This window comes from Macaca mulatta, chromosome 4, assembly GCF_049350105.2.
Source record: "Macaca mulatta isolate MMU2019108-1 chromosome 4, T2T-MMU8v2.0, whole genome shotgun sequence".
NCBI classification, from domain to species: domain Eukaryota; kingdom Metazoa; phylum Chordata; class Mammalia; order Primates; family Cercopithecidae; genus Macaca; species Macaca mulatta.
This window is the reverse complement of record NC_133409.1, coordinates 114,982,557-115,007,065: the sequence shown is the minus strand read 5'-3', so window position 1 is coordinate 115,007,065 and position 24,509 is coordinate 114,982,557. Positions and strand designations below refer to the sequence as shown.

Below are 24,509 nucleotides of genomic sequence, written 5' to 3'. Positions count from 1 at the left end.
TTAAGAGCCTTTCTGCAATGGAAGCCTTTTTTGTTGTTGTTGTTGTTTAACATTCAATAGAACCCAAATGTTTTCATACTCTGGGGCTACTTTGAGAGGCCCTCTTCCAAAGACCTAGTCCAAAACGTTTACATTCCCAGTTCCTAGCCACTTGACAAACCAGTCACTGCCTATGAAATGATGTAAATTTTTATCTCAAGCTGTATCTCTTTTTAGGCAAAGCATACAAGACAAGATAAACTAAATTCTGGCCAGGCGCGGTGGCTCACACTGTAATCCCAGCACTTTGGGAAGCTGAGAGGGGTGGATCCCTTGAGGCCAGGAGTTCGAAACCAGCCTAGTCAACATGGCGAAATCCCGTCTCTACTAAAAATAGAAAAATCAGCCAGGTGTGGTGACGCAGGCCTGTAAAAACATAAAAATAAATAAGCTAAGTTATGCATGCTGGAAATAATTTTTTTTCCCCTCTGCTGTTCCTTCAGGGCCTCTGTTAAGCGAGGCTCTAAATATGAAAAGCAGTCCGTTGCCAGCCGGGCCAGTTTATTAAGCAAAGCCATTATCCAACTTCGAGTTTTTCCCTCAGTCAACTAGCCACAAGGAATTCATCATTAAACTGTAGCTATAAGCTAAAGGTCAAAAGCATGACCTTAGGACTGTGAGCTCCCTACAAATGAAAACTGTTTCGGTTTTGACTCTGGCCCAGTTCTGTGTATCTCACTTTCTCTCTTCTTTCTTTTTGTTTTTTTGAGATGGGAGTCTTGCTCTGTCTCCAGGGCTGGCGTGCAGTGGCACGTTCTCTGCTCACTGCAATCTCCGCCTTCCGGGTTCAAGCGATTCTTCTACCTCAGCCTCCCGAGTAGGTGGGATTACAGGAATGCGCCACCACGCCCGGCTAATTTTTGTATTTTTAGTAGAGACGGGGGTTTTGCCTTGTTGGCCAGGCTGGTCTCGAACTTCTGACCTCAGGTGATCCACCCGCCTAGGCCTCCAAAAGTGATCGGATTACAGGAGCGAGCCACCATGCCCGGCCCACTTTCTTTTCGTGAAAGGATCTCCTTATCTAGGAGAACCAGATAATTCTCAGTTCATGATGAGAAACTTCGATCGCATAGCCACTTGATGTCACATGGTCAGACACTACCAAGGCCCAATAGCTAGCCAGAAACTTTTTTTAAAAAAAGAAAAGATACAATTCCAGAATTCTGGGGGCCTTCACTATGATTCTGTAAAGATTTCCACGAGTTGCACAAAGCATCCAGGTCTGCCACATACCACTCAACACTGTTAGAGCTGTTGGGATATAAGGGTCAAGTGGCAGAACTCCTTGCACTGGATCCTGGCCTGGATGGAGAGCCTTCTCTTACTCTGCACCTCATTCAAAAATGTCGCCTTTCATATCATCTGGTTAGTCGGCCAGAATGGACGAACTAGGAGCTGACTGAACAAAGATTTAAAACACAAAACAGGGAGAATTAGGTAAAAGAAGCATTTTACGTAAGAGAGTAAAAGGCGCTCAATCTTTGTAAACTATAAAAGGGATCTTCCACGGGACCTTTCGGCTTAGACTGACAGGCATGAACGTAATTATTCCCTCTTCTAATTTCAGCAAGGATTTGGCGTTTTAATGCGGGGTTCAAGGTAGCTTGAGTCTTTCTTGGCGAAAGAGCCTAGGAATGACTCTAACTCCTTTTCTAAAGCCAGCCACGGAGGCCCAGCCCCCGCAGGAACGCTCCGGATCCTGCCGCCTGCTCCTCCCCCTACTGCTTTGCGCCTGCGCGGAGGCTCAGGGAGTGGGCGCCATGACCCTATCGAGGCTTCCCGGGTTGCTTAGGCGGGTCTCGGCCACTGCGTGGAGAGCGGCAAGTAAGCACCTGGCCTCGGGGCCAAGGTCGCGGGAGGGGTCGTGAAGGCCCAGGCGCGGAGAGAGGACCCTCCAGCGGAGGAAGCCGCGTGTGTCCCGGACGTTCGGTGGCGCCAGGCGCTGCCCAGCTTCTCCCGCCCAGATGCCCACCCCGTGGCCTGGGCAGGTCCTTGCAGCGCCTGGGGTCTCGGGTGGGACTAGAGCGAGAAGATCGCTAATGCCCTTACCCCCGCCCGGACGTCCGCTTCCTGCCGGGCACGCGGTGGCCTAGCAGGACCACAGACGTTCCGGGTCGTACCTGTGGGAGCTCGCAGGGCACACTGCACTTTGATGCCCCTGAGAAAAATGGAAAAGAAGGCCTTTTGGGAATGGGAGTCGTTGATTTACTTATTTATTTATATCATTATTTACAGGAATCCGCGCGCCTGGTCCAGGATTTGTGGCAGTTTACAGTTTATCTTTTAAAAACGGGGAAAAGTGCAGAAGTGAGCCAAAGGCAAATAAGTATAACGTAAATTAGATGAAGCCAGGAATTGTTCGTAGAGAAAAAGCATTCATGCTTTCAGTAAAACCAATATTTTTAAACCCATTGTGGTTGGAAATTTTTCTCAAGATGATTCAGTTAGCAGCCCAGACTATGCAAAACACAATTTTAACTTGTGACACCTGGAGAAGTTATGCAAGTTGAAAACAATAATTATTGCCCTCATAATAAATGGCTCCGGATTTCTATGCAATTTGTTTTCCTTTGAGCAATCATTTCCCCCAAATACAAACATTTTACATAATTGTATAAGTTTTAAATAGTCCAGAAATGAGTAATACAGAAAGTGAAAGTCCCACATTATCCAAACCTCAAGGTAATAAAGTTAAAATTTTGTAGGGTTCATTCAACGTCTCCCGTTAACTAGTTTTAAACAATTATGAAGTATTCCATACATATATACACACACACACATATATATGTATGTAGCACACATGTAAGCTATAAAGCACAACCAGCATCTATGAACTCATCCTCCAATTTAAGAAATAGTCTCCATTGCCAAGGAGGTCTCTATGTGCTGCTTCCTGATACACCTGCGCAACGGTGTTTTAAATCTTCGTAGAAATGGTTTCATATTGTTGATTTTTTTTTTCAGCTAACACTGTGTTTTGTGATTGATCCGCATTGATGTATGAGGTTGTAGTTATTCATTCAACTGTGTGAACCTATGATACATTTTCCAATGCCCTTCTCAAAGGACATTTGAGTAATTCTAGAAACACCAGGATTGGCTGCTACACATTCTTGTGTACCTTACTTGTGCATTAGTGGAAGGAGTGGAATTCCTGGAGTATGGTGTAGGTCTTTTCAATTTTACAACATGATGCCAAGGTGTAACGGCATTTTCTAATTCTATAGCAATTTTCACTTCTACCAGCAGTGTATTAGAGTTCGTGTTGTTCCACAAACTTGCGAAAACTTAATTTTGTCTAAGTTTTTTATTTTTGGCTGCCTACAGGGTGATGAAATGACACCTCATTGTGATTTTGCTTTTCTCTGATTAAAGAAGTAAAACATCTTTTCAAATATCAACATTTTGTGAAACACCTTTTTCTCTTTTCTTTTCCTTTTTTTTTTTTTTTTTTTTGAGACGGAGTTTCGCCCTTGTTGCCTAGGCTGGAGTGCAACAGCAAGATTTCAGCTCACTGCAACATCTGCTTCCCGAGTTCAAACGATTCTCCTGCCTCAGCCTCCCAAATAGCTGATATTACAGGCGCCCGCCACCACGCCCAGCTAATTTTTTGTATTTTTGGTAGAGACAGGGTTTTGCCATGACCACAGGTGATCTACCCACCTTGGCCTACCAAAGTGCTGGCATTACAGGCATGAGCCACCGCGCCTGGCCTTTTTTCTTAACAGATTCTTATTTATATTCTTTACAAGTATTTGTATGCTAAACCTTTTTTAGTTATGTAGGTGTCAAATATCTCAATTTGTGGTTTGTTTCTATCACTACTAGGCAGAATAGAATAATGGGTCTGCATGTACAATCATGCAGCTTCGATATAAAAGGTATCTTTTAATAAACATGTTTATAATTTTATCTGTAAAATTTTGTTTTGGTCCTTTTGTTTATTGTTACTGCCTTATGGTCTTGTCTAAGAAACCCTTTTGTGCTCTAAAGTCATAGACATAGTCTCCTATATTTTCTTCTTAAAAATTTATAGTTTTGGCCGGGCGCGGTGGCTCAAGCCTGTATTCCCAGCACTTTGGGAGGCCGAGATGGGCGGATCATGAGGTCAGGAGATCGAGACCATCCTGGCTAACACGGTGAAACCCCGTCTCTACTAAAAAATACAAAAAACTAGCCGGGCGAGGTGGCGGGCGCCTGTAGTCCCAGCTACTCGGAAGGCTGAGGCAGGAGAATGGCGTAAACCCGGGAGACGGAGCTTCCAGCGAGCTGAGATCCGGACACTGCACTCCAGTCTGGGTGACGAAGCAAGACTCCGTCTCAAAAAAAAAAAAAAATTTATAGTTTTGCTTTTCACATTTAAGCCTTTATTCTACCAGGAATTGATTTTTGTGTATGGTGTGAGGCAGGAACCCATTTTTCTTTTTTTTCTTGTCAAACACTTGTCCCAGATTAATGTATTTATAGGACCTTTCCCCTAATGATATTCAGCCATCATAAATCAAGTTTACTTATACATATATGCATACGTTTATTTATTGGCTCTTTTTTCAGTCCCATTGACCTATTTGTCTATTCCTGTGCTGATACTGTCTTGATAACTATAACCATAACTTTGTAATAAATCTTATTATTTTCTGACTATTGTTTACGTATAGAAACCTGATGCTTAATGATTTTGTATCTAAATTACCTTATTAATTTAAGTAATTTACTTTGCATATTTTGGGGACTTTGCTGCATAGACATTCATATCATCTGCAAATGGTGACAGTCTAGTTTCTCCCTGTCTAATCCTTTTTTTTGAGAAGGGGTCTTGCTGTGTCACCCAGGCTGGAGTGCAGTGGCGCAGTCTCTGCTCACTGCAACCTCCACCTCCTGGGATCAAGTGATTCTCCTGCCTCAGCCTCCCGAGTAGCTGGGATTACTGGTGTGCGCCACCATGCCTGGCTAATTTTTATATTTTTTATAGAGATGGGGTTTTGCCACGTTAGCCAAGTGATCCAACCGCCTCAGCCTCTCAAAGTGCTGGGATTACAGGCGTGAGCCACCGTGCCCCCTGCCCTCCCTGTCTAATCCTTATATCTTTTTCTTTTGTTTTTCTTTCCTTGCTCAGATTTCCAGCACCATGTTGACTAGAAGTGATGACAGCAAGCATACTTATCTTGTTTATGATTATAAAGGGAATGCATTTGTATTTTATCATTAAGGTGTGATATTGCAGTCATTTAGATAAAACTGCTATATTTTTTTTTAAGTCACCATCTCCTAATAACTCTTAAAGCATGTTTTATAAATGAATCCTCAGGGAACAGTTCTAGCTATCTCCCAAATAACTCTGTTCTTTTAAACAAAACAATCACCTTCTTATTTTTTTGCTAAAACTCTTTATTTTGGATTTACATTTACTTACTGGATTTAGTGATCCGTAACTGTGGGTCTTCAGAGTCCAAGCCTTTGTGAAATAAAATTTCATGGAACATGAAAAAAAAGATGTGGTAGTAGCTGCAGTTATACCCTTTTCAGGTTAAGGAAGTCACTTTCTATGTAGAGTTTTGGGATTTTGTTTTGTTTTTATGTATTTGTATTTGTTTTTTAATGATGAGTAAATCTTGAAGTTTACTGAATTGATTTTTCTTCATCTTACTGAGGCGTTTATCATTTTCTGCTTTAATCTGTTGAGGTGGTAAGTTACAGATTTTTCTAATAGTGAATCACTTGCATTCCTAGAAAATATTCCAAAGGATCATAGTGATTATATTTTTTAATATAATGTATTTGTTGTGCTTATATATTTTTTTATAAATTGGCGTGTAATTTTCTTCTCTTATACACTGAAACCCCTGCCTCCAGGGTTCAAGTGATTCTTCTGCCTCAGCCTCCCGAGTAGCTGGGATTACAGGCGCATGCCACCACACCCGGCTAATTTTTGTATTTTTGGTAGAGACGAGGTTTCACCATATCTTGGCCAGGCCGATCTCGAACTTCTGACCTCGTGATACGCTGGCCTTGGCCTCCCAAAGTGCTGGCATTACAGGCGTGAGCCACCGCGCCCAGCTTTCCCTGGTTTTAGTATGAAGGTTATTCTAAGGCCGGGCACGGTGGCTCACGCCTGTCATCCCAGCACTTTAGAAGGCCAAGGCGGGCGGATCATGAGGTCAGGAGATCGAGACCATCCTGCCTAACACGGTGAAACCCTGTCTCTACTAAAAATACACACACAAAAAAAAGTAGCCGGGCATGGTGGTGGGCGCCTGTAGTCCCAGCTGCTCGGGAGACTGAGGCAGGAGAATGGTGTGAACCCGGGAGGCGGAGGTTGTAGTGAGCCGACATCGGGCCAATGCACTCCAACCTGGGCAACAGAGCGAGACTCCGTCTCAAAAAAAAAAAAAAAAAAAAGGTTATTCTAGCCTCATACAATGTATTGAGGATTCTACTTACCCGTTTCCCTTCTTTGTTAGATTTTGTTTAAGATTGGAATTATCTGTTCCTTGAGGGTTTGTTGCACCTCACCTGCAAAACTGTCTGGACCTGCTCTTCTCTTCGAGGGAAGACTAAATTACTTGTTTAACTTCTACAATGGTTATTGCTGTATTTATCAGGTTTCCTCTCTTAAGTTGGCTTTGGTAAGTTAACTTTTTCTGGAAAGATTTTCATTTTGTATTGTTTCAATGTATAGGCATAAAGTTTCTGGTATTTTTTCAAAATTTTCTGCTCTCCATATAATTATGTGCTCTCTTTTTCTCATATTATTTATTTTGCCTTCTCTTGTTATTTTATAGTAACCTTACCAAAGGCTTTACAACACTTTTAGTCTTTTTTGGTCTTTTTTGTTTTTGTTTTTGAGACAGAGTCTTGCTCTGTCGCCCAGGCTGGAGCGCAGTGGTGTGATCTTGCTTAACCACAACCTCCACCTCCCGGGTTCTAGCAGTTCTCCTGCCTCAGCCTCCTAGCTGGGATTACAGGTGCGCACCACCACGTCTGGCTAATTTTTGTGTTTTTAGTAGAGACGAGGTTTCGCCTTGCTGGCCAAGCTGGAACACTTTCAGTCTTTTCAGAGCACCAACCTTTGTTTATTGTTGATCTTCTTTGTTATAAGTTATGCAAAGGATATTTCTTGTACAACGTGGTGACTATGGTTAATATCAATGTATACTTGAAAATTGCTGAGAGTAGATTTTAAATTTTCTCATCACAAATAATTGATAGGTATGTGAGTTAAAGCATATGTTAGCTTGATGTAGCTATTTCACAATATATATATATTTTTAAACATGCTGTGCACCATACATGTATGTAATATTTATCAATTAAAAAATGAAGAATATATTGAAAATTATTTTTACATTGTAAATTGTTATCTTTTATTCATTTTTTTCTTATTATCTTATTTTTCCACTTTCCGTGGTTTTTGTTTTGTTTTGTTTTGAGACAGGTTCTTGCTCTGTCCCCCAGGCTGGAGTGCAGTGGCGAGATCTCCGCTCACTGCAAGCTCCGCCTCCCGGGTTCACACCATTCTCCTGCCTCAGCCTCCTGAGTAGCTGGGACTACAGGTGCCCGCCACCATGCCCGGCTAATTTTTTGTGTTTTTAGTAGAGTCGGGGTTTCACCGTGTTAGCCAGGATGGTCTCGATCTCCTGATCTCGTGATCCGCCCACCTCGGCCTTCCAAAGTGCTGGGATTGCAGGCATGAGCCACCACGCCCGGCTGATTTTTTTTTTTTTTTTAACATGCAAATAGTGCGTCTCACATAAACAGCATATGGCTGGTTTCTGGTTTGTTTGTATTGGGTTTTTTGTTGTTTTGCACTGATAGTCTCTTTACCCTTATTATAATTACTGATATAATTACATTCCTCTGTTCAGACTCTTGGGTCTGTGTGTGTGTGCACCTGCATGCACAGGTATGTTGGGTGGGATTTGATTTTGATAAACCTATAAAGCATATGCTACTAATCTTTTGTATAGTCTATATATAAAAGCATTTTCTCTCTATTATGTCCCACTTTACTTCTGGGAACACTTTTTACTTTTTTCTGAGACAGAGCCTTGACCTGTCACCCAGGATAGAGAGCAGTGGAGCAGTCATAGCTCATTACACCCTTGATCTCCAGAACACAAGCCGTACTCCCACTTCAGCCTCCTGCCGAGTAGCTAAGACTATAGGCACCACTGTCATGCAGTCGTGCCCAGCTAATCTTTCATTATTTTTATTTATTTGTCTCTGTGCTTTTTTCTGTATAATTTCTTTGAAACTTTATTCCAGATCATAAATTCTCTTTCCAATTGTATTTATTCAGCTATTTGGCCTTTTTCTTTCTTTTTTTCTTTTTTTTTTTGAGGTGGAATCTCACTCTGTCGCCCAAGCTGGAGTACAGTGACGCATTCTTGGCTCACTGCAAACTCTGCCTCCTGGGTTCAAGTGATTCTCCTGCCTCAGCCTCCCGCGTAGCTGGGATTGCAGGCACCCGCCACCACACCCAACTAATTTTTGTATTTCAAGTACAGATACAGTTTCATCAGATTGGCCAGGCTGGTCTTGAACCTCTGACCTCAGGTAATCCACCTGCCTCTGCCTCCCAAATTGCTAGGATTACAGGTGTGAGCCACAATGCCCGGCCAGCTATTTGGCCTTTTTATTGAGTTTTAGATTTGTTTTTCTGAATTTCCGTGTTTTTCTCTTCTTTCTTTCTTGTTTTTTTTTTTGTTTTGTTTTGTGTTTTTGTTTTTTTTTTTTTTTGGCCTAATCATTTTTCTTTTTTCTCTTTCTTTTTCTTTTCTTTTTTCTTTTTTGATACAGAGTCTTACTCTGTCGCCTGGGCTGGAGTGCAGTGGCGTGATCTCACTCACTGCAACCTCTGTCCCCTGGTTCAAGCAATTGTCTTGCCTCAGCCTCCCAAGTAGCTGGGATTACAGGTGCCAGCCACCAAGCCCAGGTAATTTTTTGTATTTTTAGTAGAGGTGGGGTTTCACCTTGTTGGATAGGCTGGTCTGGAACTCCTGACCTCAAGTAATCTGCCTGCGTCAGCCTCCCAAAGTGCTGGAATTACAGGTGTGAGCCACTGTGCCTGGCCTACAAAAACTTTTGCAAAGCCAAAAATAAGTAAGCAAAAAGAGACAATGAAAAATGATTAGGCTGGTGGGCACGGATTTGCAGATGCAAATCCTCTCAAGAAAAATAACTCTCCACATATGTCTCATGGAATTCTCACAGAGAGAATCCCAGAAAAACATTCAAGGAAACAAAGCCATCACAAACAAGTCAGTAGAATCAATGTATAATGGAACAGTGGGACAATAAAGATTTTGTATACAGGATTCAGAATATAAAATAATAAATTAAAAAATTTTGGCCAGGTGCGGTGGCTTACGCCTGTACTCCGAGCACATTGGGAGGCCAAGGTGGGTGGATCACCTGAGGTCAGGAGTTCGAGACCAGCCTGGCCTATATGGTGAAACCCTGTCTACTAAAAACACAAAAATTAGCTGGGTGTGGTGGCACACGCCTATAATCCCAGCTACTCAGGAGGCTGAGGTAGGAGAATCACTTGAACCCGGGAGGCGGAGGTTGCAGTGAGCTGAGGGCATACCACTGCACTCCGGCCTGGGTGGCAGAAAAAGATTCCATCTCAAAAAAAAAAAAAAAGATGCTTAGGGATTTTTGGAAGATGCAGCTAGTGTGTAGTTAAGCCTAAACACAGGTGTGGGTCAGCCAGTGGCTTCAAAATCTCAGAGGGGCTTCTTTTTTTCACATCTTCACTCAGAACCAAGGTTAAAGTAGATACTTTTCCTTCCTTAACTGTCTTCTAGTTCCTTGCTATTTGGAATAGCAGCATAATCATCACCTGGAAGCTTGTTAAAATGCAAGAATCACAAATGCCACCTAGAACTACTCAGAATCTGCATTTTAACAAAATCCCCCAGGTGGTTTTTATCTATGTTTTAAATCTTTCAACTGGGTGTGGTGGCTCACACGCGTAATCCCAGCACTTTGCGAGGCAGGAGGATTGCTTGAGTTCGGGAGTTCAAGACCAGCCTGGGCAACATGGTGAGACGCCCATCTCTACGAAAAATAAAATTAGCTGGGCATGGTGATGCGTCGCTGTAGTCCCAGCTACTGAGGAGGCTGAGGCAGGCTGAGGCTGAGCCCAGGAGATCAAGGCTACCATGAGCCATGATTGTGCCACTACACTCAAGACTGGGCAATAGAGCAAGACCCTGTTTCAAAAAACAACAAAAATCTTCTGGTTCACTTTCTTTTCTCAGTCTGTGAGCCTCCCTGAGTCCTGGCCTCTAATACGCTTTCTGTTTGCTTGGGTTTAAGAGACTGTCATCTCCCTGCTGTCCTGAAAGCTCTATATCCCAAGCTCTAGGCAAGAAAGACACAAGAAGGCTGGGCACCATGGCTCACGCCTGTAATCCCAGTACTTTAGGAGACCAAAGCAGGCGGATCACTTGAGGTCAGGAGTTTGATACCAGCCTGGCCAACATGGCGAAACCCCGTCTCCACTAAAAATACAAAAATTAGCTTGGTGTATTGGTGGGTGCCTGTAATCCCATCTACTTGGGAGGCTGAGGCACAAGAATCCCTTGAACCCTGGAAACAGAGGTTGCAATGAGCTGAGATAATGCCACTGCACTCCAGCCGCCTGGGGCACAGAGTGAGACTCTGAAAAAAAAAAAAAAAAAAAAAAAAAGACCAGCTTGGTCAACATGGTGAAACTCCGTCTCTACTGAAAATACAAAAACTTAGCTGGGTTTGGTGGCTAATTTTTTTTGTCTCTGTCTCAAAAAAGAAAGACACAAGAAGTGTAGCCGTTTCACTTTGTGTTTACCTCACTGGACTGTCTTTGCAGTTTATCATTATTTACTTTCATAAAGGTTCTATCTCTGATTTAGAGGGGGTTTGGTTTTGTTTTACCTTTTTAGGTATTTTATGACTGTAGAGTTTTGGCATTTCTGATTTGTCAAAGTACCAGAGAAAAGTTTTGGGTTGTGTGTTGTGTGTGTGTGTGTGTGTGTGTGTGTGAGACAGAGAGAGAGAAAGAGTCATTCTTTTGCTTCTATTATTTCTTCTTTTAGAAGGTTTTCTTCTTGTCTGTTATGTCCATGTAAGCACAATTCTAACTAGGTTTGGATAAAGTCAAACCACCCCTTGAAGTAGAAGACATGGGCTTTGTGGTTGTTATTTCCTGATGTTGTTAAAAGAGCCTTTTGTTTTAAGTTTGTCAGCTATTTCCCATGTAGTCGAGGTAGTCAGAAGTCTGCTGATAGCCAAAATGCAATATTAACATGAATACAGTTACTATTGCTCAACACCTACTATTTAATAGGCAGAGTTAACAGGAGTGGTCCTTGGGCTTAACTCCTCATCTGACACGCCCTTGTTTCTTATGGTCTGCCTTTAAAGCTACATGTATATGCTTCATTACCAACACCCCTGGCAGACTTATGTGCACACGCTTGTGTCCAAAGCTGTAAAGCCTGTAGGTACTAAGGAGCACTGTGTCCCATCTTATATTGTACTGTACAGAAATGAGGGGCATTATCTTCCCCTGTGTTCTGTCACACTGTTACCTGACTACAAAAATAGTTCTGCTTGTGTTTCCAATGGCCTCAGAGTTCCTTGAGAAAACTTGTCTTTCAACTTTTCCTTGTAAACCCTCTTTCTACAGATAAAGTCTTTCAGAAGTCTGCAAAGTCATATTAGGGACCAATTTCTCCAACTTACACTTTGCTACTCCTTGCTTTCCCCAAGATCCAGTTTTCTGTCCTTCACCAGAAACCCTTACGCAAATTAACTTATGCATCCCAGAGTTAAGCTCAAGTTATTGATGCACTTACTCAATGTGTACACATACACAGACATACACCTATTCATTTATCTTAACCACTTGTATGCATGTGTTTGTGTCTATTTCTTTAAACGAGGTTGGGTTATGTAGTGATGACTAGAATATGAGAAAAATATGTGTAATGAAAAAACATATGTAATGCTGTCAAGGGCTTACAGATATTCCATCGAAATAACAATAAATACTGTTTGTCACTATACTGAATGCATAAATTGTCCCGTTTATTCAGCAATCTCATGTGATAGGTACTGTGATTTTTCTATTCAGAGGAAAGGAAACAGAAAGGGTAACTTGACCAACATCCAACACCTAGTAAGTGGTTGCATTTGTTTCCTATTGCTGCTATAACATATTACCACAAATTTAGTGGCTTAACACATTTTACAGTTTTGGAGATCAGGAGTCTGGAAGGGGTTGCACTGAGCTGGAACCAGGCAGTTAGCAGGGCTGTGTTCCTTCTAGAAGATGCATCCATTTCCTTCTCTCTTTTAGCTTCTAGAGGCTGCCAACATTCCTTGGCTTGCCCCCTTCCTCCATCTTCAAAGCCTGCAGCATCGGGTCTGGTCTGTCTTCCAACCTCTCTTCCCTTTTAAAGGACCCTTGTGGTTACATTGACCCACCCTATAATCCTGGATAATCTCCCTGTTTTAAGGTCATCTGATTAGCCACCTTAATTCTGTCTGCTACCAAAATTCTTCACCATATAACCAAACCTGTTCACAGATTCTGGGTATTGGATTCTGATTATCTTTGAGGCCATTATTCTTGCCACAGGGGTATAGCTGGAGCTTGTACCCAAATTTGTCTGCTTCTAAAGCAATTTCTTTAGGAAGCTGAAACCCTAACACTGAGCTCACTTTTTTCCCTGTGGTTTTTCCCTTATGAATATTATCTCGGTGAGGGTTTGTATAACTTTCATAGCACTGAAAGTTCAACTCTCTTTAGAAACTAGAGAGAAAATGATCTCATTTACACATTGCAGACACCCAGTACATTTTAAAATCCGAAGTTTTATTTTAGATTCAGGGGATACATGTGCAGGTTTGTTACCTGGGTTTATGTGTGATGCTGAGATTTGGGATATGAATGATCCCATCACAGATAATGAGCATGGTACCCAAAAGTTAGTTTTTCAACCCTTGTATCCCCTTCTTCCCTCCCCCACAGTAGTACCCAGTTTCTATTGTTGCCTTATGTTCCTGAGTATCCAGTGTTTCACTCTGTAGAATTAGAAAATTATGTGTAAGAATATGCAATATTTGGTTTTCTGTTCCTGCATTAGTTCACTTAGGATAATGGCCTCCAGCTGCATCCATGTTGCAGCAAAGGACATGATTTCATTATTTTTATGGTTGCATAGTATTCCATGGTATATATGTACCACATTTTCTTTATCCAGTCCACCACTGAGGAGCACCTAGGTTAATTCTGTGTCTTTGCTATTGTGAATAGTGCTGCAGTGAACATGCAAGTGCATGTGTCTTTTTGGTGTGAAAAATGAGTAGTTTTATTTTGGGTATATCCCCAGTAACAGGATTGCTGGGTCAAGTGATAGTTCTGCCTTAAGTACTTTGAGAAATCTCCAAACTATTTTCCACAGTGGCTGAACTAAGATACATTCCCACTAGCTGTATATACGCATTCCCTCTTCTCTACAGCCTCACCAGCATCTGTTGTTTTTTAACTTTTTAATAATAGCCATTCTGACTGATATGACATGGTCTCCCATGATTTCAATTTGCATTTATCTACTAATTCGTGATGTGGAGCATTTTTAAATATGTTTGTTGGCCGCTTGTATGTCTTCTTTTGAGAAGTGTCTCTTCATGTCTGTTGTCCGTTTTTTAGTGCGGTTGTTGTTTGCTTGTTGAGTTGTTTAAGCTCCTTATAGATTCCGGATATGAGACTTTTCTCAGATGTGTAGTTTGCAAATATTTTCTCTCATTCTGTAGGTTGTATGTTTACTCTGTTGATAGTTTCTTTTGCTCTACAAAAGCTTTTTAGTTTAATTAGGTCCCATTTGTCAATTTTTTGTTGTTGTTGTTGCAGTTGCTTTTGAGGACTTAGTCATAAATTATTTCCCAAGACCAATGTCCAGAATAGTGTTTCCTAGGTTTTCTTCTAGGATTCTTACAGTTTGAGGTCTTACATTTAAATCTTTAATCCATCTCGAGTTAATTTTTGTATGTGGTGACAAATAGGGGTTCAGTTTCATTGCTTTGCACATAGTTGCCAACTATCCCAGCACCATTTATCAAATAGGGACTTCTTTCCCCCATAAAACAATGTATTTTTAGAGACATGGTCTCACTATGTTACCCAGACTAGAATTGAGCTCCTGGGTTCAAGCAGTCCTCCCTCTTCAGCCTCCTGTGTAATTGAGACTACAGGTGCATGCCACCGTGCCCAGCTTGATGTATTCTTAAAATTTTAGTTGACAGAAAAAGAGGACCTTGATTAGGATTTAAATGTAGCCACTTCTGACTTTTAGAGATTTGAATACTAAATATTGTCATTGAAAAGTTTGTACTAAGTTACTCTTAATATTTGAACTCCTGGTTTTTTGGCATTGCTTTAGATAGGAATTAATGTTTTAATATAAGTTTCTACAATATTGATAATGATTAACTAATTTATTTCATAGCCCTTCTTTTCAAACTGGTGGTCTTCCAGAAAGGGAAATGGCTGGACAGGAAGGAAGAATTTTCACTCTACATCCTTTGGTACTTTTTGAACTTTGAGAAATGTGAATGTATGAACTAAAAACAAATAAACAAAATTTTATAAATGTTTAAAGTGGAATAAATGAAAAGCTCCTAATTTTCTATTATCTCCACTCTTCTAGGATCACCCCTTTTGTGTCATTCTCTGAGGAAAACAAGTTCTTCTCAAGGAGGAAAGTCTGAACTTGTCAAACAGTCCCTTAAGAAGCCAAAGTTACCAGAAGGTCGTTTTGATGCACCAGAGGATTCTCATTTAGAGAAAGAACCACTGGAAAGTAAGCATAATAAAGCACCTCTCAGTTTTTGAAGTATCAAGGAAAGTGTTTTACTTATTGAGAAAATGTGTGAAAGAAAAGAAATATGTTATTGCTTAAATTCTGTAGTAATAAAGCATATTTCAACAATGAGTAAAATCACCATCCATCAACACATGTAGGTTTCTTAATAAAAAAGATTTTCAAGACTCTGACAGGTATTTGATTGTGTTTGTTTTATTATACCTCGTTATTCACATAACAAAATATATGTTGAGACCTTCTCTGATACAAATAAATGATGTTATTTGTATCAAAGAAGATTATGTTATTTGTATCAAAGAAGATCTTATGTGAATAATGAGGTATAATAAATATAACCACTTTATATATATAATGTATACATATTATATATATAAAGAACTCCAATAACTCAACAAAAAGTCAAAAATAGCAAAGCACTTGAGTCTCAACTTACATGTTTTGCTATATGAATAATGAGGTATGATAAATAACAAATATATAATATGTGTATATTACATGTATGTCTGTAGAACTCCAGTAATCTACAAAAAATAAAAATAAAAAATAGCGAAGTACTTGAGTAGACATTTCTCCAGAGAAGGTATAGAAATGTACAAATGGCCAACAAACACATGAAAAGATGCTCAACATCAGCATCATTATCATTAGGGAAATGCAAATCAAAACTATGAGATACTACTTCATACCCACCAGGATGGTTATAATAGAAAAAAATGGAAAATAACAAGTGTTGGGAAGGATGTGGAGAAATTGAAACCCTCACGCATTTCTGGTGGGAATGTAAAACGTTGCAGCCGCTGTGGAAAACAGTATGGCCATTCCTCAAAAAATCGAACATAGAACTACCGTTTGACCCAGCAATTCCGCTCTTAGGTGTGTACCTAAAGCAATTGAAAGCAGGGACTTGAACAGATATCTCTGTAACTTTGTTCATAGTATTATTAACAGTAGCCAAAAGGTGGAAACAACCCAGTGTTCATGAACAAATGACTGGTTAAACAAAAGGTAGCATATACATACGGTGGAAAACTCAGTCATAAAAAGCAATTACATTGTAATATATGCTACAACATGGATGGACCTTGAAAAAATTATGTTTAGTGAAATAAGCTGGACCCAGAAGAGCAAATATATGATTCCACTTATATAAGGTACCTAGAATAGGCAAATTCATAGAGCCGGAAAGTAGAATAGAGGTTATCAGGGACTCCGGGGACTAAGAGGGAAGTCATTGTTTAGTGGGTACAGAGTTCATTGTGGGGATGATGAAAACATTTTAGTTATAGATAGTGGTGATGGTTGTACAACCCTGTGAATGTATTTTTGTTGTTGTTTTTGTTTTTGAGATAGAGTCTTGCTCTTTCACCTAGGCTGGAGTGCAGTGGCACAATCTCGACTCACTGCAACCTCCGCCTCCCAGGTTCATGTAATACTCCTGTCTCAGCCTCCCGAGTAGCTGGGATTACAGGCACGCCACTACAGTGGCTCATTGTTGTGTTTTTAGTAGAGATGGGATTTCACCATGTTGGCCAGGCTGGTCTTGAACTCCTGACCTCAAGTGACCAACCCATCTCAGCCTCCCAAAGTGCTGGGATTACAGGCATGAGCCACTGCGCCTGGCAGTGAATGTATTTAATACTACCAAATTGTACACTTACAAATGGTTAAATGAGAAATATTATGTTTATTTTACCACAATAAAAAAATAGAAAGCAAAAACCAGCACATTTCGAAAGCTAATCATCTATTTGACACAATGGTAGGCATTCAACTAAGTCTTGTATCACTCAAGTTCATGTTGAACCTACCATCCCTTAGAAACTTCTGACAAACATCACCAAATACAGCAGGTGCTCTTCAATCCTTGTTTTATTTGAACAATCCACAACCTTTGACAGTGTTAACTATTGCTTCTGAAAATCTCCTGCCTTGATTTCCATTATGCTTTCCTTAGTTTCATTTTTTTGTGTTTGTATGTGTGTGTGTGTTGTTTTGTTTTGTTTTGTTTTGTTGAGACAGGGTCTTGCTCTGTTGCCCAGGCTAAAGTGCAGTGGCATGAATACATGGCTCACTGCAGCCTTAACCTTCCTAGTTCAAACTATCCTCCTGTCTCAGTCTCCTGAGTAACTGAGACCACAGGCGCATACCACCATGCTCACCTAATTAAAAAAAATTTTTTTTGTAGAGATGAGGTCTTGCCATGTTACCCAGGCTGGCCTCAACTCCTGGGCTCAAGCAGTCCTTCTGCCTCGGCCTCCCAAAGTGCTGGGATTACAAGTGTGAGCCACCATTCCTGGTATGCTTTCTTTAGTTTCTCACCCTATTTCTTCATTAATCTCTTCCTGAGCTCCTTTTTGAGCTCTTCTGCCTCTCCCCAACACCTAGATGTGGGTATTTGCCGGGCCTCTGTTCTTAGCCCCCTAAGCATTCCTAGGGAGATTTCATATTTCCCTAAAATGATTTGAGTGATTGAGGCAGAGTCTCACTCTGTCACCCAGGCTGAAGTGCAGTGGCACTGTCACAGCTCACTGCACCCTCAACCTCCTGGGCTTCACTACTCAGGCTCTCCTGTAACTGGGGCTACCGGCATGAACCTGGCTAATTTTTCTATTTTTTTTTTTTTTAAGAGACAGTCTCACTACGTTGCCCAGGCTGGTCTTGAACTCCGGGGCTCAAACGATCTTCCCACCTCAGCCTCCCAAAGTGCTGAGATTACAGGCATGAGCCACCACGCCCGGCTTAAAATGATTTTAAGTATTACCTGTGTGTTGGTGATTCATACATTTTTACCTCCAATCACACCTCTTTCCTGAGCATCACTCTCCTGTCTCCATTTGCCTCCTGAATATCTTTCTTTGGATATTCCAGAAGTCTCAAAATTAGTATTTCTAAAACTAAAGTCATCCTGTACCCATTGTTCCAACTCACCTTCAGCCCTCCCACACACCGGGCCTCATATCCTCCTCTTCCTTCTGGATTCTAGTCCACCCCATCTACCAAGTCACCCAAGCCCGAAATCTGGGGATAATCTTTCACTCCTGCCTCTTCCTGTCTCCTGTGACTGATCACTAACAAAGACCTGTTGCTTCTACCCTTTTAACATCTCTCAAATTTATTCCCTCTTACTCTTCCTACCAGTAAGGCCCAAATTCAAGCTGTCTCTAGCTCCGCTGGTCTCCTAACAAGCCTCTCTGCTTCCTTCTTTCCTTCCTTCTAGTCTTGTCTCCCTGCCTCTAGTACGTACTTTATTCTAAGAAAACTATGTAGGTTGTCTCTTTGAAAAGAGTAGATTTCATTGTTAAAACCATAAAGGAAAATGTTTGTAGCTAGGCATCCTGCTTGATATAAAGATGAATAAGAAAGGAAGATGAGATAATGTAAATAATGATGAACAGGACATCATGTGGTAACTAGCATGAGAGATACACAAAAAGATCAGAGAAAAGTTGACAAAAAAGATAACTTTTGAGCTGGGGTCTAAGGAAAAATAATTTTTTGTCTTTTTGAGTTGGAGTCTCGCTCTGTCACCCAGGCTGGAGGACAGTGGTGCGATCTCAGCTCACTGCAACCTCCGCCTCCCGGGTTCAAGCGATTCTCCTGCCTCAGCCTCCTAAGTAGCTGGGACTACAGGCTCCTGCCACCACGCCTGGCTAATTTGTGTATTTTTAGTAGAGAAGGGGTTTCACCATGTTGGTCAGGCTGGTCTTGAACTCCTGACCTCAGGTGATCCACCTGCCTTGGCCTCCCAAAGTGCTGGGGTTACAGGTGTGAGCCACCATGCCAAGCTGGAAAAGTAAAATTTTTATAAGTAGATAAGGTGTGGTGAGGAGACGTTTCAAAATAACTGGAGAAAGCTATGGTCAAAGAGAAAGAGGCTGCAGAACATTAACACTTACAAGACACAGCTAATGGGCTTCTTTGGCTTCAACATAAATTATACGTATATTCGATTAATACAGGGGTGTCCAATCTTTTGGCTTCTTTGGGCCGCATTGGAAGAAGAATTGTCTTAGGCCACACATAAAATGCACTAACAATAGCTGATGAGCTAAACAAAAAAAATTAAAAATAAAAAATAATAAAATTTTTAAAAATCACACAAAACAACTCAACATTTTAAGAAAGTTTACGAATTTGTGTTGGGCCACATTCAAAGCCATCCTGGGCCACATGCAACCCATGGATCGTGGGTTGGACAGGCTTGGATTAATTGTATATAAAGCTAGACACGCAGGTTCGGCTCAAATCTGGGAGGGCCTGAACTCCCAGGTTACAGTGTAAGGGCTTTATGCAGTGAGCAGTGAGGAAATGTATTTGGATAGAGGTTGTTTTAATTAGCTTTATTAAATATAGTCTGCATATAATAAAATTCACCCATGTTAAATATACAGTTGAGTGAGGTTTTTTTTGTTGTTGTTTTTATTTTTGTTTTTGAGATGGGGGAGTCTTGCTATGTTGCCCAGGCTGGAGTGCAGTGGTGTGATCTCGGCTCACTGCAACCTCTGCCTCCCGGGTTCAAGTGAGTCTCCTGCCTCAGCCTCCTGAGTAGCTAGGATTACAGGCACCTGCCACCACGCCCAGTTAATTTTTATATTTTTAGTAGAGATGGGGTTTCACCATGTTAGCCAGGCTGGTCTCAAACTCCTGACCTTGTGATCACCCGCCTCGGCTTCCCAAAGTGTTAGGATTACAGGCGTGAGCCACTGCGCCCGGCTAGTGAGTTTTAACAAATGTTTACAGCCATGGAAACCACACAAAGTGTAAAATAGTTCCATCCCCTAAAGAGGCACAAGCCAGTTCATCCTCTCCCCACCTCCTCCCAGCAACCATTGATCTGTTCTCTATCACTGTAGTTTTGCTTTTTCTAGGATTTCATATAAATGAAACTCTACAATATGCAGTCTTTGGTGTCTGGTTCCTTTCACTTAGTATAATGTGGAAGAGGGTTTCTGTTGCATTAGTTCTAAAATGGGACACTGAGAGCAGGAACCAGGGTGGTAATGGTGAGAACAAAAAGTCTCAGAAAACGGTAGGCTATTATAAGGGCAAAAATTAGGTTAAACAAATGTGAGGAAGAAGAGACATGGAAAGATACGAAGGTGTGGTCAGAAAGAAGAGTGCTCAAAAGAGTGTGGGATTTGGAAAAGGAAAACACTCAAAAAAGTCCAGTGGACAGCAGAAGTAGATGTGAAAGTCATCAGGAAAGAGATTGGTGACCTCTGTGGCCTCGATGTGTGATGATTTACTAACGTGGATGTTGATATTAGGGATGATGGGGAGAGGGAGATGAAACTATGAACCAGATATTGATCCCATCCGAGAAGACAGAAGAATCTTTGAGTTTATTATAAGACTGGAGAAAAGCACTGGACAAGTAAACGGTATAGAATTCCAAAAAGGAAAGGCTGTAGAGCTGTGGCGTTAGAATGAGAGGCTGGAAATAGCAGTGAGGAGCAGGGACATCTTGACCTGTTCTTTCTTCCCCAGTGCTGTGGACTGAATTATGTTCCCCTGAATTCATCTGTTGGAGCTCTAACCCCCCAGGTGATGGTATTTGGAGATAGGGCCTTTGGGAGATAATTAGGTTTCGATCATGAGAGTAGGGTAACTCTTTAAGGGATGGAAATGTTTTATACTTTGTGCCATTTACATGACTGTAAACATTTGTTAAAACTCATTGAACTGTGTACTTAAAATGGGTGAATTTTATTATAAGCAGACAATACTTTAATAAAGCTGGTGGGAATCTCCTCATGGTGGGAATAGTGCCCTTATAAGAAGAGATACCAGAGAGCTTGCTGTCTGTCTGTCTCTGCCACATGAGGACACAGCAAGAAGTGACCATCTGTAAGCCAGGAAGAAAGCCCTCATGAGAACCAACCATGCTAGCACCCTGACTTCAGCCTACCAGCCTCCAGAGCTGTGAGAAAATAAGTTTCTGTTGTTTACTCCACCTAGTCTATGGTATTTTGTTATGGCAGCTCAAGCTAAGACATCCAGTGAGCCACAGAGATATGTGACAAAGAAGAACTTCCATTAGAGAGGCCTTCAGGGGAATTCATAGAGTAGGAAAAAGCCAACTTGCATTGCAGTAAAGCATGGACTTCTTTTGAAAACAGAATGATGATGGGTATAGGGGACAGTTTATTCACAATATAACAAGAATAAAAGAATGAATATTTGAAAAATTTTCAGGGTAAATTCTGTATCCTTTTTCTTTTGCCTAGAGAGGGGCTTTATGATTTTGGTGAAGCTCCTTTAGTTTTCTAAAGAGATTCAGTTTGGGTGATCATTCTCCTGCAGTTCCCCCGTGCTATGCAGGATAAAATAAAAGCCGTATACCTTTTCTTCTAGTAATCTGTCTTTTGTCAGTTGATTTTTGGCAAACCTTCAGAGGGCAAGGGGGAAGCTTTTCCTTGGTCCCTACACCTTCTCCCAGAGGCCAAGCAATGTGCTTCCTCAGTGGAACAGGTTTAAACATCTATAAGTAGCTACGGTGACAACCTCAGCAGAGAATACCCACCTTGAGGGAATGTGACACCTATGCCCCCAAAAGTCTAGTTGCCTTTTGGTCTGTGTCTCAGGAGTATAACTGACTTCTCTAGGGATTGAATATAAGCGAGACCTAAGTAACCATGGGGTTTGGATAAAGCAGATCTGGGTTTGAACTGGAGCTCTCAGAGGCTTCTACTCTCTGGGTTTCAGTTTCCTCCTAACACCTGCCTTAGAATGCCGTTATGAAAAGAAACTGAGATGATAGGCACTTTGCACTTTTCCTTTCAAGCCTTGCCAGTTTGTTATTCTTGTATGTATGTGTTTGCCTTTTATTGTTGTTGTTGTTGTTTTGCCTACTTCAGTACTCTGTGAGCCCTATGAGGGAAGGGGCCTTCTATTGCACGGTCACTACTGTATCCTCACCCTGCCTTTACCTAGCATAGGGCCTGGCAGAGTAATAGTGGAATAAATGAATGAAACTGTCTGCCCACAGGGTTGCCATGAGGATAAGAATAAATCTTTTCATTCATTCATATGATACGTGTTAAGTATCCTCTGTGAGCCAAACACTGAAACAGCAATGGATAAAACACACAAAAAAATTATACCGTAATGAGGCTTAACATTTTAGTGGGAGAGACAGACAATAATCAAAGTACATTTTAAAAATATATGAAATTAGTGATCATTGCTGAAGATAATGTAAATCTGGGAAGGAATGGGATGTGTTGGGAGGGTGGCCACGATAAATAAATAAATAGATACAGTTTAAGAATTAGGGGCCAGGTGGCTGGGCGCAGTGGCTCACGCCTGTAACCCCAGCACTTGGGGAGGCTGAGGTGGGTGGATCACCTGAGGTCAGGAGTTCAAAACCAGCCTGGCCAACAAAGTAAAACCCCCGTCTCTACTAAAAATACAAAAAATTAGCTGGTCATGGTGGTGCACACCTGTAATCTCACCTACTCGAGAGGCTGAGGCAGGAGAATCACTTGAACTCTGGAGGCGGAGGTTGCGGTGAGCCGAGATTGTGCCATTGCACTCCAGCCTGGGCAATAAGAGTGAAACTCCATCACACACACACACACACACAAAGAATTAGGGGTTAGGTGCGGTGGTTCACACCTGTAATCCCAGCACTTTGGGAGGCCGAGGTGGGTGGATCATTTGGGGACAGGAGTTTGAGACCAGCCTGGCCAACATAGTAAAACGCCATCTCTACTAAAAGTACAATTATTAGCCAGGCATAGTGGTGCGCACCTATAGTCCCAGCTACTCAGGAGGCTGAGGAAGGAGAATTGCTTGAACCCAGGAGGCAGAGACTGCAGTGAGCTGAGATCACACCACTCCACTACTCCAGCTGGACAAGAGAGCTAGACTCCATCTCAAAAAAACAAAACAAAACAAAGAATTAGGGCTCTAATAGTTGGTTCCTCTCCTGTTTTTTCCATATACAGAACAGTACAGTGTATGAGCTGAGAGCAAGACTGCAGCCAGGATGTCTGAATTCAAACTCAGTTTTATCACGTAGAAGCTGTGTGATATGGAGCAACTTTCTTAACCCTTTGTGGCTCATTTTCTTCGTCTATAAAGTTGGAACAATAATTGTTCTTGTCCCATAGGATTGTTAGGAAGATTAAATGGATTAGCATACATAAAGTGCTGAGAATTGAGCCTGGCTTGTGACAGGGATTCCTACTATGAACACATAGTATTAAGAATAATAATTACTATTATTGATTATAAATTACAGTACCAGCCAGCCAGTTGCTGAAGCCAAAACCCTATGATGAGGAACAGTAATTCTCTAGCTAAGATTAATTGACATTCCTATGTACCTGGCACCACGCTAAACCCTTTACATGTACTACCTTGTTTAATTATCAACACAGTGAAGTGAGGGAAGTATGATTGTTCTCCCCATTTTACTGGTCAGAAAACTGTGGCATTAAGTCAAAGTGATTCCTTCAAAGTAGTCTTATTTCAAGACCTTTCAAGTCTTATGAATTTGTACTCTGTATTCTCTTCTCAAACTCAGGAAAAAGAATCACATTTACAGTTCATTTAAAGACTGCATGGTAACCAGGTTACTAAGATCTAGCCTATCATGCAACCCTGTCTTTAAAATTGACCATAGTCAGGCTTGGTGGCTTACGCCTGTAATCCCAGCACTTTGGGAGCCCCAGGCGGGCGGAACACTTGAGGTCAGGAGTTTGAGACCAGCCTGGCCAACATGGTGAAACCCCGTCTCTACTAAAAATACAAAAATTAGCTGGGCATGGTGGCATGTGTGTGTAATCCCAGCTACTCAGGAAGCTAAGGCAGAAAAATCACTTGAACCCAGAAGGCAGAGGTTGCAGTGAGCCCAGATCATGCCACTGCAATCCAGCCTGGGCGACAGAGGGAGACTCTGTCTCAAAAAAAATAATAATAATAAATAAATAAATAAAATAAGATTGACTATAAGGCCTTTCCTGCCTCCATTAACTGCTTTGTTTACATCTCATTTTCCTTAGAATTTCCAGATGATGTTAATCCAGTGACCAAAGAAAAAGGTGGACCCAGGGGCCCAGAACCTACCCGATATGGAGATTGGGAACGAAAAGGACGCTGTATTGATTTTTAAGTCGCATCTTCTTTAACCTCAATTTTGTTTTCTGAATATGTACATCTGAATTAACTTATTTCTGATCATTTTCTTTCTTTATATCCTTTATGTTGTGAGTTTCCATAATGTGTTTAAATATATATATGATGGCTTTGGAAGAAAATATGCTGCTATAAATTAGGAAAGGGAGACCAGCTTGACCAATATGGAGAAATCTTGCCTCTACTAAAAATACAAAATTAGCCAGATGTGGTGGCGTGCGCCTGTAATCCCAGCTACTCTGGAGGCTGAGGCAGGAGAATGGCTTGAACTCAGGAGGTGGAGGTTGCGGTGAGCTGAGATCGCACCATTGCACTCCAGTCTGAGCAACAAGAGCGAAACTCTGTCTCAAAAAAAAAAAAAAATTAGGAAAGGAAAAGTATTCTTTCATTAACATATGTTAGTTTAATGAATATAGAAATGATTCTTGACTTTTTTTTTTTTTTTTTTTTTGA

The 24,509-nt window shown here is 41.3% G+C and overlaps 1 protein-coding gene across 1 annotated transcript; it reads left to right on the top strand.

Moving 5' to 3' along the window:
* The first annotated feature begins 1,786 nt into the window (after positions 1-1,786).
* SDHAF4 (succinate dehydrogenase complex assembly factor 4) lies at positions 1,787-24,218 on the top strand. The gene is given in 3 exon segments (NM_001194396.1): positions 1,787-1,863; positions 14,739-14,891; positions 23,924-24,218. Coding segments are annotated over 3 exon segments (327 nt in total). The 5' UTR covers positions 1,787-1,799; the 3' UTR covers positions 24,034-24,218.
* The last annotated feature ends 291 nt before the right edge of the window (positions 24,219-24,509 follow it).